At 41.1% G+C, this 16637-nt stretch overlaps 1 protein-coding gene across 1 annotated transcript in view; it reads left to right on the forward strand.

Moving 5' to 3' along the window:
- Positions 1-4994, forward strand: part of Gpr139 (G protein-coupled receptor 139) — a 50790-nt gene extending 45796 nt beyond the window's left edge. Inside the window, exon 2 of the mRNA XM_004665438.2 lies at positions 486-4994. Coding sequence (XP_004665495.1) covers positions 486-1420 — 935 coding nt within the window. The 3' untranslated portion in view covers positions 1421-4994. The remainder of the gene's footprint in view (positions 1-485) is intronic.
- Positions 4995-16637: the final 11643 nt, after the last annotated feature.

A 16637-nucleotide genomic window follows, 5' to 3' on the forward strand; every position in this document is an offset into this window, starting at 1 on the left:
AAAGAGGGAGGGGAGGGGAGAAAGATAAAGGAAAGAAAGAGAAAGAAAAAACAAAGAAAGAAATAAGGAAGGAAGGAAGAAATGTAGCTTGGGATTCTTGGAGGAAAGAGCAGGAAGGGGCATCCCATCTCTGTATGCTTCATGCAGTCAGTCAAACAAAACCACAACATATGGTATTGAGGATTCAAATTTGGTTTCTATCACCATGAATCACAATTGTATGACTCTGAGTCCCTTTAGGACTCAGGGCCCCAGTTTCATTTCTAAAGGAAGACAATGACACCATCGCTTAAGCAAAAATTTAAAATTGTATCCAGCTGTTCATTTGAGGTGAAATTTAGTATATAGAGTTTGCCCCCTCCAAAACATTGGTTCAATCCTTTGACTTCCATTGGAGTGTCCCAGAAAATATAAGTCCAGGGCTTCCTTAGTAGTCAGCAGTCATTGTCACTTCAGAGGTAAACCTAATTCTCTTCTTTCCTCAGCAAATATCTTGACAGTCATCATCCTCTCTCAGCTGGTGGCCAGAAGGCAGAAGTCCTCCTACAACTATCTCCTGGCACTTGCTGCAGCTGACATCTTGGTCCTCTTTTTCATCGTGTTTGTGGATTTCCTGTTGGAAGATTTCATTCTGAAAATGCATATGCCTCCGATCCCTGACAAGATCATAGAAGTGCTAGAGTTCTCATCCATCCACACCTCCATTTGGATTACGGTCCCATTAACCATTGACAGGTATATTGCTGTCTGCCACCCACTCAAATACCACACTGTGTCCTACCCAGCCCGGACGCGGAAAGTCATCATCAGTGTTTACATCATCTGCTTCCTGACCAGCATCCCCTACTACTGGTGGCCCAACATCTGGACTGAAGACTACATCAGCACCTCCATCCATCACGTTCTTGTCTGGGTCCACTGCTTCACCGTATACCTGGTACCCTGCTCCATCTTTTTCATCTTGAACTCCATCATTGTGTACAAGCTCAGGAGGAAGAGTAATTTTCGCCTGCGTGGCTACTCCACAGGGAAAACCACCGCCATCTTGTTCACCATCACCTCCATCTTCGCCACCCTCTGGGCCCCCAGAATCATCATCATTCTCTACCACATCTACGGGGCACCCATCCAGAACCGCTGGCTGATACACATCATGTCAGACATCGCCAACATGCTGGCCCTTCTGAACACAGCCATTAACTTCTTCCTCTACTGCTTCATCAGCAAGCGGTTCCGCACCATGGCAGCTGCTACGCTCAAGGCCTTCTTCAAGTGCCAGAAGCAGCCAGTGCAGTTCTATACCAACCATAACTTTTCCATAACAAGTAGTCCCTGGATCTCGCCAGCAAACTCACACTGTATCAAGATGCTGGTATACCAGTATGACAAAAATGGAAAACCTATAAAAGTGTCACCATGACCTCATAGATGTGGCACTTGTGCCTTTGAATAATCCATTTCCAGATGGGAGGGTATCCCACCCCGTGGCTGAAAGGCTGTCCTTAAGAGTGCTAACCTGACTACATCTCCACAGACTGAGCCACTCTCAGACTGGTAGAAGAGCAAAGAAAGAAGAAAGGAAAGCATGAATTTTGTCTTTCTTTGTGCACTTATATTCACAAAATCCCACTGACAGCCAAAGTTCCTACCAGTTTGAAGATGCCATCAGAGGTTGTAAGTGGCATCATCTTGTGACCAGTAAGAACCACAGTAGAGAAGTAGTTAGTGCTGGAACCATCCACAGCCACTGGGAACCAACCACTCATTTATGTGGTACACAAAACCACCATAGTGTGTAGCTGAGCCACACTCTTCTTCTAAGAGCTGAGGTCATCCATCCCTTCCCTGTTACATTTCCAACAGTTAACAGGGCTGATAGATTTGGGATTTTTCCAAGGTGCCCTTTGTCTTAAAGACGACTATGGTCTTCAAGTGGCCCCCTAGCTGCACAGTGACAGCCTAGGGTAAGGAAGTGTGGAAGGCCATCCAAACTGTGGCCAGAGCTTCTATGGGAAGACTCCAAGCCAACATAACTATGACCCTTAGACCTGAGGTCTAAGATGTAGTTTTCTATTCACTGTAATGTATTAATTTTATCTTTCTCCTCTGAAACAAAAACCCTTCCTGGTATAGGGAAGGGAAAGGAGGAATTCTTGAGCCCAGAAAAACAAAAAAAACAAGCCCACTCTTGCCATTGTTTCAGTCCATCCCCATGTGGCTATATGTGAGCCCTGCATCAAAGTTGCTTCTTACTATGGAACCACACAGCTTCCTAAGGAAGCCTTTCATGTGTGAGGTTGCCAACTCCACCTCCCTACTTGCTTGCTGAAGCCCTCACTAAAATTGTTTTGTTTGTAACCTTCAAGAGTCAGGAACTGCAGCTGTCCCGGTATGTAAGAGGTTTTCTAGCTCCTATCAAAGCTCAGCTGTCATTGCCATTAGACCCCAAATATGGCCATGATTGACATGGAGAGGTGACAGCGCTGACTTTTGACACATGTGGCTCAACATGGTGGTGCCAGCCAGGTACCCGTGAACCTGTTTAATCCAGTCTCTTTGCAGAATGAAAAACTATAAATTTTTCTTTCTTTCTTTCTTTCTTTCTTTCTTTCTTTCTTTCTTTCTTTCTTTCTTTCTTTCTTTTCCTTCTTTCTTTCTTCCTTCCTTCATTCCTTCTTTCCTTCCTCCCTCCCTCCCTACCTCTCTCCCTCTCTCTCTCTCTTTTTCTTTCTTTCCCTCCCATTCCCTGTTCAAGACAAGAACAGCTCTATGATGCAATTAATAGGGGATTCCCTTGGATTTACCCTTGTAAGTATAGACATTGTATATCTATTTATACATTGAGCATATGAGAATTCCTCTAGGTCCTGATATGTTTTGAAAGGGAAACATCCTAGAGTTCCTCTAATTTTACATCTTATTTTTAACACTTTTCCAGCTTCCCAGTATTTGAACTTATCCATGTTGTGGAAAAATTACCTTCTAAAATGATTCTATAACTGCATGATATTTCTAATAACCAAACAAAAGGCAGTCCACCTGAAACAATTGTTTCCTTAGGCTCGATTTCCACTGTATTTTGTGTCTAAACTGGAACACATACCTCTATCCTTTATAAGGGAGTTTGCAATAAGTTAATGGGGTAGAAAAGGTTCCAGGGCAGCACATGCCCTAAGCTTCAGCCAAGGCCCTTCAGTACTAACTCAGTGTGATTTGGAGCCATATTATTCCTAATAAGTCTAGTTCCACTTTTTAAATGCTTGCAGTACAGTCTTTCCAGATCCCAGGGTTGGATTTAAAGTCAGCACAGAAGAGAACAGCCAAAGTGAGGCACACTTGTTGAACACAGTCCTCAGAAAAGAAGACTTTTCCAAACCTAAGATGCCTGTGTTGCCACCAGCCTTGGAACACATTGCTAGTTAGTCCTTTGCCTAAAGATGCAGAGCTGGCTTGTGCTTAGGGACTGTGTTGTGTAATTCTGATATATCTGAGACCATTAGGACTGCCCTGGTATGGCAAAACACTCCTACTGAAAGTGCAGAAGTTACTCAAGTGAAAGATGAGCAGATTGCTAGCTTCTGTCTCACTCACACCCCAGAGCCTATGCCCATTGAGTGGAACATGAGCAGATTCCCCCACATCCCTTGAATTGCATTTCTCTCCTTTTTGCCAAGCATGTATTGTTGAATGTGTGTTCGTTAACTGTATATGATACAATTCCATCCACCCCTTATGAATGAACATTGACCAAAGGCTACCTATACTGAATATATATATACATATATTTATTTATTTATTTTAAAACATAGCTCTGAAAAATGCTAGTTTGAGCTATACATCAATGAATCAAAGTGCAATATTGGTAAATGACAAGGAAGTCCTTCTGGAGATCATATGCAAGATGGAAAATAATAAATAAATCTTGATGTTCTCTTCTCTGTATTTTAAATTATATGTAAAAATTAATTGTTATTTAATACCTATGGGTGTGCACTGGGAATGTTCTCAGACACTCATTTATTCTTCTCTTAACAGTGGTGGCTCTACCAAGTAATGTGATTTCTTTTCCTTCTGAGTATGTTTTCTCTTTTGCTTAGTAATTGTTTAAGAGGTCCAGTTCTTGAAAGCACTTCAGTGAGTTGATGATATTTTCTGTTTAAAATGCCCTTGGGTTCGGCTGATCACATAGTACCTAAAGTTTATTTCAGATTGCCTAAGGACTTTTAAGTTATTGTTATTTATAATAATCATTGTGGACACTAATAAAAGAGCTTTTTAACTTTACAAAATTGTAAGCCTGTTTCTTTCAGGCCAGTTTTGGAAATAAAGCCTTGAATCTTGAAGCCTGTCAGATAAACAGCTGCTGCTATGGGCACTGAGCAATTGCCTTAGCCTAGGTGTTGTGGTGCCTACTTCCAAGACTGTTAGCTAGCATTTTGCTTGCTGAAGATGTGTGTCCTTGGTTGGACATTGCCCAGATGCTCACACCTACATGCTCTGGCTTTCTTCTTGAGCAACTGGAAGACTGGGATGTTTCATGGAAAGGAAATGAGGGGGATGACAGACATATCACAAGAGACAGACCATGGGAAGGGATGAACTTGCATTTCGCAGGCACCTGGCAATTGGAAAAGATTACTTTGCACAGTTTGTACCTGCTAGTCTAACATGGGAGCCCTTTGGAAGTGAATAAAAGACTGTAGTGTTGGCCATCCCCACTCAAAGAATGGAACAAAAAAAGGTTATCACTGAAAAATAAAAATATTCATATTTTCTTAATTAGATAATATATTGTGTTTGGACTGGTTTGTACTCCAATAAATTCTAATACGGTACATACTTGGTGTTTGGTATGTATGTTCCAGCAATTGTAGAATGCTGATTTTTTATCATTTTTAATGGATGGGTCATAATTGTATACATGTATGGGGTGCAATGTGATGTTTTGATGTATGTATTCAATGTGAAATGATTAAATCCAGCTAATATATTTATCACCTCACATATATTTTTTGTGATGACAAACTTGATTGTAGCTATTTTGAAATTTACATTATTTGTTGACTTGAGTGAGAGGAAGAGACAAAGACAGAGTATGGGTGCTCCAGGGCCTCCTGCCACTGCAAATGAACTCCACACATATGAGCCACTTTGTGTATCTGGGTTTACATGGGTCCTGGGGACCTGAACCCTGGTCATCAGGCTTTGCAAGCAAGTGACTTGAACTTCTAAGCCATTACCTCAGCCCAAATTTTACAATCTGCTGTAGACAGATATCAACTTATGCTATGGGTACCGAGCAATTGCCTTAGCCTAGGTGTTGTATAACTGAATATCTTTTCATCATTTATTTATTTGAGGGAGAGAAACAGGCAGACACAGAGAGAGTAAGTATGGGCATGCCAGGGCCTCCTGCCACTGCAAACAAACTCCAAATACATTTGCCACTTTGTACATTTGGCTTTATGTGGGTACTGAAGAATCAACCTAGGCCATCAGGCTTTGTAAGCAAGTGCTTTTAACCAGGCCCTATTTCTTTTTTTCTTTGGGGTTTTTTAAACTTTTTTTTGACAACCTCTATACATATAGATAATATGTCTTGATGATAATCCCTTCCCACCATCCTCCCTTCTCCTTCCATATCCTTTTTTAGTTAGTTATGGACATATTCTGTGTGTATTCCTTATCCCTCTTTCACTGGATCCCTTGTTACTTTCAGCTAGTCTCCCTTCTATTTTTATGTCATTTTCCATCCTACTATGAAGATCTTGTGTAGGTTGATAACCACTGTGAGATCGTGGGAGCCATTGCCAGTTTGTGTCTAGAAGACAGTATTTTCATCACTCCTCCCCTTCATTCCTCTCCTACATTCTTTCCACTGCCTCTTCTACAATGATCCCTGAGTCTTGGAAGGTGTTATAGAGATGTCTCATTTTGTGCTTAACACTCCACTATCATTTCTTCCCAGCACTCTGGTGATTTTTGAGTCTCTACAGTGGTCACTACCATCTGAAAAGAGAAGCTTCGCTAAGCAAGAGAGTAGCATTAACATATGGGCATTAAAAATAAGTACCTGGAGGGCAGTTTGGTGGGCATAATATATCCATTTTACCAGACAACAGTAGCAATTTTCCCCATAGTGCTTATGATTTCTCAACTGTAGGCTTTTTCCCCCCTTTCTTTCTTTTTGATTTTTCAAGGTAAGGTCTAACTCTAGCCCAGGCTGAACTGGAATTTACTATGTAGTCTCAGGCTGGCCTCAAACTCAGCTATGGGCTTCTGATAATGGAATATTTATACCCTTTGACCCTTTAACCAACAACTCCCCACTTTCCCCACCCTCTGGTTAGTCTGTTCTCTATGACATTTTAACTGTTTTAAACTCCCCATAGAGTTAAGATCATGGTATGTTTGTCTTTCTGGATATGGCTTATTTCACTTAGTATTATTCCCTCCCAGTTGCTCAACACTGATTAAAACTTGTAGGTGGTTTTAAATGGGGCATTGTACTTATGAATAGTGCTAAGTGTTGGAGTCAAACCAGAATCTCACCCTTCCTCCTGGTTAGCCAGATGCATTTCCAAAATTAAGACCATAAGACTGCTTCCTATGATCCCAAATTACCTTATGATAACATCTTCAAACTGTACTTGAGGCAATGATGGCTGTCATCACAAATGAAAATTGTCCAGCACAATGGCTGAGAGGTCAAATTTAATTGTCAGATAGTCACAGATTCATGTCCCAGCTCCATTCTTGACCAGATTTGGCCTTTAACAAGTCTTTGAAGGTCTTTGAAAGATTGTCCTAATCTAGAAAGTGATGCAAGGGTTGGGGGAATGGCCCAAGAGAAAAGAGCATTTGCCATGTGAGCATTAGGACCTGTATTCAGTTGCCTATATCCACATTAAGAACAAGCTCTATGCATGCCTGTCACCCCAGTCCTTAAAGGGACAGAAATGGGAAAATCATTGGGACTCACTGGTTAGCCAGAATGGCTGAAGAAAAGCAGCTTCAGATGCAACGAGTCACCTTCTTAAGGAAACAATGCAGAAGAACAACTGTGGAAGATATTCAACACCCTCCTCTGGCCACTGCATGTGTGCACACAAGACTTGTACATCAGCATACATACCTAATAAAAAGGGATACACATTTTTTCATTACTCTTCAAGGCCAGTAGACACTCAGGGTGAGGCACTGGAGATTTGGAGCAGGTTATGATAGAGTATGACTTTTCAGGCTGTATGAACCTTGGGCAATGTTCCCAATCTCTCCGAATCTCAATTTTCTCTCTTCAAAATTGGGCTGATCACAATCCCAATAATTATCTCCTGGGATGCTTGTTAGTGGCCAAATGGTTAAACCCTCCAGTTTAAACAATTTTAGAGGTGAGAAGGCTAAACCTAAAGAGGTGAATTATTTGGTCTAGAGTAAAGCCCAGGTCACTCAACACTGTGTTCTTTCTATTCTATCTAACTAGCTTTTTCAAGGTTCTGAGTCATCCTCCAAAAGATCACATTATTATTTACCCTTTTTGGACATGGGAATACTGCATAGTTTTGTTTAACCTGAAACCCAGGTCAACCAAGCATAAGATATATTATAATAGCATCATAATTAAAACATTCAGCTTGACCTTTCTCTGTAAGGTAGAACATTTTTAGTGGATTCTATCATCTCTCAAACTTTCTATGCATTTTCCCACACAAACCACCATCAATTCTGACAGCCACCCACAAACTATTGTCATAATCTATCTTTGCATCAACTTGGAGCAGGAAAGTGACATATAAGCTAAGGAGAAGTACAAACTGGCATAGAATCAGCTGAAAGAGTCACAGACAGATCTGTTAGGCAGGGCCTCAGCATCCTCATTAATTTTGCTCACCAACTCAGGGGCAGGATAAAAGTGAGGTGATGGAGGCTGAACTGTTAGATAATAATCCTTTTATTAATGCATTCAGCTAAATGTGATGGTTCAGCCTCTTTGGAGGGTGTGCAATTAATCCAAGTACTTGCCAGACACAGCAAGAGGGATAAGAGGCTTGTGTCTACTGGGATAAACAGATGCTATGAGTTTCTTGGGCTTATTGGAGAATGTGTTAGTGTAGTGCCCCCTCAAAAAAATAAAATAAAATCAAAGAAGGGGGTAAAAGCTTTCCGATTAGAAAATGAACAAATAGAGAAATCAGGGAGAGAAATATATGCTATGAAGTCTGCATGGGAACTTACAATGCATGTGGCACTCTGGCACCCTGAGAATAACCAAACCACAGTACTTCTCTTCATGGGAACAAGAAGAGTTGAATTTAAACTGCAGCAGAGGGGATTAAGCCTGAGAAGAAACCTTCATAAAGTTGTCTGTTAACTCCAGTTTTCAATGGGAGTTCACAGAATCTGCTTCCCTTCTGCTTTCTTTTTATAATATGATTTTATTAGCTCACAAAGAATTTGTTTCACTATCGTGTTTTCATACAAATTATTTTTATTTGTTTTCCCACTTCTTAATGACTTCTCCTTCCCACCCAGTGCTCTCCTCTCCTCTCAAGTTAGGAACATATATACGATGAAGTTTTACTCAGGTATAAGGAAAAAGGAAGTTATGAAAATTTGCAGAAAAAAATGGATAAAATTGGAAAATTTTATACTAATCTAATCCAAAACAGAAAAACAAAAATGGCATGTCCTTTCTCCTATGTAGATCCTAACTTAATGTTTATATGTATGAAAATAAGGGAATGTGAGGCTGAGCATGGGCTATGATTCTGATAGATGACCACACAAAGGGACAAGCGATGAGAAGTTGGGAAGAACAAAAAGTAACATACAATCTGGACACATTTCAAAATTGATTCTGTGTCAGAGTCTTCGAGGGAATATATTACACACAGATGTTTCAGTGCAAAGACTTTAGTCAAGTCTGTTAACAGTTTGACTAGTCCACACTGATAACAATGACCTGAGCAAGATTAAAAAGACCAGTAAAAGCTGCTAGAGCACCTAGGAAATAACAAGGGGCTTCCCTTCCCTCAGCTGTGAGGTTGGACAAAAGAGTTAGAAGCAGCTGGGTGAGAGCTGTAATTTTGATGGCACCTTCCATCACGAGTTCCATTCACTGCCTAAGGCCAAAGAGAAGGTGGGGGAGGGGCTCCCGGACTCTCTTCTTTTCCTCTGACATCAAACAGATGCCTTCCACTGCTGCAACTCAACAAGAAGTCATCAAGAAAGGAAGAGCAGGTGTGTGTCTATGTTGGCCAAGCTCAAAGCACCTCATAGTGAAGAAGAGATCAAGCATGGAATGAGACACAAAATAAGTGGACACTAGGAACAAAGGCTAGCTAGCTACTTATTTTACTATCATTGAATCCCTAGAAAGACAGTGAGGATCTTAGAGAGTATTTCACCCAAAGATGAGAAAAGAAAGCTAAGATCATAGAGATACCCTTACTCAAGATTACACAACATTAGCTGAGCGTGGTGGCACATGCCTTTAATCCCAGCCCTCAGGAGTCAGAGGTAGGAGTATCACTGTGAGTTCGAGGCCACCCTGAGACTCCATAGTGAATTCCAGGTCAGCCTGGGCTACAGTGAGACCCTACCTCAAAAAAACAAAAAAAAAGAAAAAAAAAGATTACACAACATAAATGTTAGTAGATATGCCTTCCTAGGGTCTTTATACACATTTCTCAGAAATACAGAATACTTTAAACTTGCATGTTTAGAAACTTCTCATATTAATCCTCAGCACTTCCAATAATAATACTGTCAACTTGAATGTGTTTAAGATGGAAATGAAGAAGATGAAGAAGAAAGTTGGCACTCACTGAACAGCCACTGTGTCCCAGGCACTCCTATAGTCATTTACTTTTTTGACTGATATTTATTAGAATAGACTGTTTACCAAGATTATCCTATGCATAGTAATTTGTTAGTGAACAAGACATATAAGGCTCTTGTGGCAGTTAGAGAGAGAGAGAGAGGGAGAGACATAACTCATGAAAGCAAGTAAGATAAATTCAGATAAGAATAAGTACTGAGAAGAAATAACAGGGAGGAGCCAGGCCAGATAAAACATTAGATATATCCTTTGAGGAAGTCCAAAGAACTGAAGCCCGCTCTCTCCCAAAAGGAACCAGTCATATGAGCAAAGGGACCAGGAAGGACAGAGGCTTTGAAATGGAAATGACCTTGAGTTCTCATGGAAGGAGAAGACTGGTGGCACTGAAGCATGGGGGGTCAGCAAGAGAGCAGCATGGGCAGGACAGGTAGTGGAGCAACAGCTGGTCTTGCAGGGCTTTGCGGCCCTGGTGTGGAGCTTGGGGTATGGGTGTGATTGTCTCACCTCAGCACTCACAAATCTGGTGGGAGAGTGTTACCAACTCCATTCTTCAGATGAGAAGAGTATCTCATGGGCATTACACTAAACTTACTTAGATGACAATGAGTAATGTATGAGCTGGTATTTCAGTCCAGTCTTGTCTGCTTCCAAGAGCCTCTTCAGCAGGCCACCTTGACATGCCTCTGTTGACATCCCACTTTCTCTGTACTGAATTAGCAGTTTGGTCCCATTAGCCTTTTCCTCATCCAAGGTTGACATTTAGGCTAAAATCATTCTCAAATTTCATTAATGAGGAATCAGAAGTCATCCAGGTATAGTCCTGTATGGTTCCATTTCATGACCCAATTGTGTATTTGATGAGGTCTGGCAGAGCCAGTATCAGCCCTACACTGTTACAGATACAATAATACAGATTCTATTTATGAGAAAGGTGCAAAACAGCATGTGCTCTTTAATTTTTTTCTTGCTTACCTCGCAATAATATTTTCAATGTAATTATTATTTTACAAATGTTTTCATACACAGATTTTTTTTCCTTAGGTTGCTTTCTCCTTTTAATTTAATTTAATTTAAATTTTAATTAGCTGACAATGTAAGCAGGTTTCCTTATGGGATTTTCACATGTATTTGGTTTTGGTTAGGTCTCTCCAGCACTCCCTCTTTCCTATCTTACTGGTCCGAGTCCACACTTATATCCTCCCAGTCCCAGCTGGGATTAAAGGTGTGTTCCACCACACCTGGCTTCATGCACTTTTATATAAGGATACATATGTAAAATTTAGAAGCTAGGCTCTACATATGAGAGAGAATATATGGTATTTGTCTTGATGAGCCTGGGTTGTTCACTCAATATATTTTCTACCTCCATCTATTCTTTTTCCTGCAAATTTCATAATGTCAGTTTTTTCATGGCTGAACAAATTTCCATTGTCATACACAGTTTTTTGATTATTGGTCTTTATCCAATTTAGGTACAAGCCCTTTAAGACTATTAGCTGTGTTACTAGCCAAAGTCCAGTTTGCCATGACTTGATCAAGAATAGTATGTGTTTAAGAAATTTTTATATATCAGACTAGGGAAATGGTTTCATGGTTAAACCTGTCATCATGGGTTTAATTTCACAGTACTCACATAAAGCCAGAAAATGATACATACACATGCATCTGTTTGCAGTGGCAAGAGGCCCTGGTGCATGTACATTCTCTCTCTTCCCCCTCTTGCAAACAAATAAATAAATTTTGAGTAATTTTCACATATGAAGATACAGATTTTTTCTTCATCTCCCCATAAGATTTTGAGCACCATTGTCATTATTTTTATTAATTATGGACATATTAAGTATGGATACATCATGTGTTGCTACCATCCTTTCCCTCATCCTTGCCCCCATTCTGCTGGGGGCCTCATCAGTGGGATTGTGGCTATGTGCTGTGAGAGCAACAGTCAGTTATTGGGGTAGGGAATGCCTCTGGGCATGATGTCCGTATTTGTGGCTCTAACAATCTTTCTGCCTCTTTATGCAAGAATTCCCTGAGCCATCACCGAAGTAGACTTAAAACACACCTAAAATTGTTATTTTATGAAGATATTTAAGGCAGGGTTTCTTACAAAGTGAGGTTCCATGATGACTTTACTCCTGACATTGTCATTCACCTATGGGAAACAATCCCATCACCTGTAAGCTTATGAAAAGTGAAGACTCACAGACCTCAACCAACCTAATGAAACAGAGCCTAAATTTTATTGACATCCCCAGATGACTCCTATACACGTTAAAGTTTCCATAGCCTTGTATTGGTGTCCTTAAACCCAGTGGTTCTATGTCTTGGGGAGCTTTGGAGAATCCCAACACCAGGATGAAACCCAGACGTCAATATTACTTAAAGGTCCTCAGATAATTCCAATGTTAACCAAGATGAAAAACCACTGATTTCTTTAAATAAAATGATCTACCACTACCATAAATGAAAAATAAGTATCGGGCTAGAGAGATGGCTTAGCGGTTAAGTACTTGCCTGTGAAGCCTAAGGACCCCGGTTCGAGGCTCGGTTCCCCAGATCCCACGTTAGCCAGATGCACAAGGGGGCGCACGTGTCTGGAGTTCGTTTGCAGAGGCTGGAAGCCCTGGCGCACCCATTCTCTCTCTCCCTCTATCTGTCTTTCTCTCTGTGTCTGTCGCTCTCAAATAAATAAATAAATAAATGCTTAAAAAAAAATAAGTATCATCTAGTATAGACAGAAGTCATTACAACAGATGACCAAATAATGAATGTTACTGTCAATACACATGCACATCACTGGGTGTTAAGGCCCTAATATCACTATATTGAGACTTGGTCCTTAATCTAATTAGAAAGATTGGTAGCAAATTAGAAAATAAAAAAATTGTGTGTATGCATGTATGGTGTGTATTCATATGTATATATGTGCCCTTATGTGTGTAGGCACACATGTGTGTATCCTTAGGCCAGATGTAGATGTGGTGTGTCTTTCTCAATCACTTTTCATATTTTCTTTTACTGTTTTGAAACTTTCACTGAACCTGGAACTCACTGATTCAGATTCAGCTAGACAAGCTAGTCAGTGTGTCCAGGGGACCCTCCCTATTTGTGCTTCCTCAGTACTGGGATTACAGGCATGCCCAGCTTTGACATGGGTCCTGGGATTCCAAACTCAGGTCCTTGTGCCTGCATGGCAAGCACTTTACCCACTGAGCCATCTCCCCGGCCAAGAAAAGGTAACTCTTTCACAATGTGATTCAGTGTTACAAAGTCAATCCCACACTTTTAAGCCACTCACACCCTCCCCACTTGGTGCAAGCTGATCCTTTGCAAAACACTGATCTAGTAAATAAGACACTTTTGCAGCTTTTTGGTTTAGTGCTTCCCAGCCTTATCTGCACATTTCTAGATCCTATGCCCAAATGTGTTATGTCAGAGCCTTGAAAAATTTCCCAAGTCACTAGAATATTCAAAAGCATGGGCTCTGTTACATAGCCAGGGCTAAGAGATGCTTACCTACTTAGAAATACTTGGTCAACTGTAAAAACTTGTAAATCACAGCACATACTACAGCTCACCCAAACAATGGGGACACTTCACTATTTCATATTCAATCTTTGGTTGAGATTTCACTGTGTGTGTGTGTGTGTGCGCACGCGTGTGTGTGTGTGTGTGTGTGTGTGTCCCTCATTAAAGAAGCTTAAAGTTAGGTAACAAATCAGTTACTCATCCCCTATTCTGGATCTGAACAAGATGAGAAATTGAATCAAAAAGTGGACTGGTGGAGTTAAAATTTAAACACTTGCTGGAAAGGTGAATTGGAAAACCTTGGTTTAACCCAAGGCTAATAGATGCTCTGCCCCAAAAATGTGAATGTTGGGCCAAATACTCAACCAGGGGATGCATAGAACATAGTTCCTTAAACTCTTGCAAGCACTTTTGGCCTCCAATATTGAGGTCAAGTGAAGACACTTAGAGATGAGCCTTCAGATCACCCTCTGGAAACCAGACCTAGACTTCATGTCAGCCAGTTCCTATATAGAAGACGGAGCACAGGAAGAATTCTTTCCTCCTTGGGTCAGGAAAATCTGGAAAAGAGAGGGAAGCAGGCTGACAGCATTCTACAAATCAGTCAAGAATGAAGGGTAAAGAACAACTATTTCCATTGTACTAAAATTGAGTATGGAGTGATGGATGACCTTCCTTCTCCACTGGAGGTAGAGTTAAAGAGGAATTGAGATAAGTTACTTTTTAAATGCCTCTAAAAGTAGGACCAAGGGTGCCTGTAATGGACAAAGGTAGAGCAAACAGAAAGAGATCCTGGTCTCCCTACACTCTCTCTTCCCAACCTAGAAGGCATCCAGGTGTGCTGTGGTGCAAAAATGCTTAAAGAAAGGGCAAGAAAAGATTTCAGTATCCCATTGTACTCAGAGTACAGCTGGGCTGTTAGGCATTTCCAAAGGCATGTTTCTATCTTGAGAACAGAGAATCTCAAGCCTTGGTATGTTCATCTCTCCCAAGCTCTCTTGAAGTTTTTGAAGTGCTCTGGAATCAAGAGTAATTTTAATCCACTTTGATTAATGCTAAGTAGCACTTTTATGAGTGAATGAATATAATTCCCACATCAGATATCTGAAGCTCTATGATTCCTGAACTCAGTGGGCTCCTGTGAAAGGGAGTGGGCCATACAGATTCAGGTTCAAGTCCTGGCTGGACCACTCTCTAGCTGAGTGAGTTTGGGCTAAGCTCTGAGCTGCTATTGCTTCATCTGAACAACAGGAGTCATGACAGTACCAACTTCACATGGAAATGATAAGAATTGCTTTAACAGGGTAATGTATTTTGTTATCATTAACAAATGTATTAATAAAATGCACTATCACTTGGCTTCCTTGCATGTTCCAGGATTTCTCTGAGTACCTAGGCCCACTTTGAATTAATGAGGTCACTGTGCCAGGATAAAAGGCTTTAGCTATATCATGTTCCAGCCCTCCACTCTTCTGAAGTGAAGAAAGTATCATTCATCATGGTCACCTGGCAACAGTTCCTGAAAATGACAGAGCATCAAGGATTTGAAAGGAAGAAGGTAGAACATCCATCACCCCATGTTCTATTTCAATGCCATGAAATATGGCTCCCAATTCCAACTTAGTTCTTTCTCAAGAACATTTTTTCTCCACTGCTAATCTCTCAGGTAGAAACTCTAGCCATCAGGGTGAAATAGTGGCAGTTGCATAAAAGCCACTGGCCCATCTCATACCACAAGGCTCCGGTGATGACAAAAATGGAAATAGTCCTCTTGGTGAGTGAATGTTTGAAACAGGTCACCTGCCTCCTCTATGTCAAGTATGTCTCCAAGGCTCCAAGAGAGGATACAAATTTGCCTCAGTTGGAGACAAGGGCTTCTTGTTATTATAAATTAATCTAATAAATATCTGATTTCTAAGAGATTGTCAGGAAATGACTCCCTCTTGTCATAAGTGTGTCCCTCAGTGTAACTGATTGCCTGGGGCACACTGCTGTGCTATGATAAGGGGCATGCCACAACCATGAGAGAAAAGGACAGGGTCTTCCCCTGGAGAGTGAGGTCATAACAGCATCTGTCATCCCAGGCAGAGGCAGGGCATCACACAAGAAGAAAGGTGATAACTCGGGGAAGGCAGCAGAGGGCAAAGCTCCTTTGTCCTAAAGTGTACAGCCTAAATGTCTATGTAGCTTCCAAGGAGGAGCTGCTAATGGTCAAATTGAAAGCCAGAAGAAAAGAGGCTGGGATAGGTTATTGTTCCTGGTGCCCCACTAATGAGCTAAGCTTGCCTAGAGAGGCAGCCCTATTTTGTTTGATTATCTCCTTAAATATTCTTTCCTGCCATGATCCTAAAGTGTTCTAATGTCCCATCTGCTCTGAATTTGGCAGATATGCAACAAATGTAACTCCAACCAAGGCCAGCACAGCTGAGAATTGGGAAACCTCCCCTAAGGCAAAGTGATTCTAACATAGACTTAGAAGCCATAGGACCATCACTCCTTCCCTAAGAAGATATGCTCTTGGGCTGGATGGCTTAGTTGTTAAGGCACTTGCCTGCACAGCCTAAGAACTCATGTTCAAATCTCCAGGTTCCACATAGCCAGACGCACAGTAATGCAAGCACACAATGTTGCACATGAGCACAAGGGGCACATGCATCTGGAATTCATTTACAGCTGTTGAAGGCCCTGGTGCACCCATATTCTGTGTCTTCCTCTCTCTCTCTCTCTCTCAATAAATAATAAAAAAAAAGGTATGTTCTTAGCCACTCTTAGATATAATGTCTTTATCTCCTCAAGAACAAGGGGATTGTCTTTAAACACTATCAAGTCTTTAAATATTTCTGTGGTGGATGAGACACATCAAACTTTCTTTGCCCTTGGACTGGAGAGAGGACTCAGTGGTTAAGAGCACTTACTGCACAGGCACAAGGGCCTGATATTGCCTTAGTCTGATCCCCTAGCACCTACATAAACAGCTTCCTGCAGGGAGCAGAGAATAGAGGATTGCTAGGGCTCACAAAAATATCAACCTCCAGAATCAGTAAGAGACTCTATTTCAAGGAAATCTGTGAATGAACAATGGTGGAGGCATACCCACTGTTCGCCTCTGGCCTGTGTGTATGCAAGAGGTGCCACATCTGCACATACATGTGCATACACTTACGTACATCTCATACACACAGCACACCACACATAGTACATAGATGCCAAACAAAATAAAGGGAGGGATGGAGAGAAGGAGGGAAGGAGGGAAGGAAGGAAGGAA

The sequence above is a fragment of the Jaculus jaculus genome, chromosome 2 (genome assembly GCF_020740685.1).
Source record: "Jaculus jaculus isolate mJacJac1 chromosome 2, mJacJac1.mat.Y.cur, whole genome shotgun sequence".
NCBI classification, from domain to species: domain Eukaryota; kingdom Metazoa; phylum Chordata; class Mammalia; order Rodentia; family Dipodidae; genus Jaculus; species Jaculus jaculus.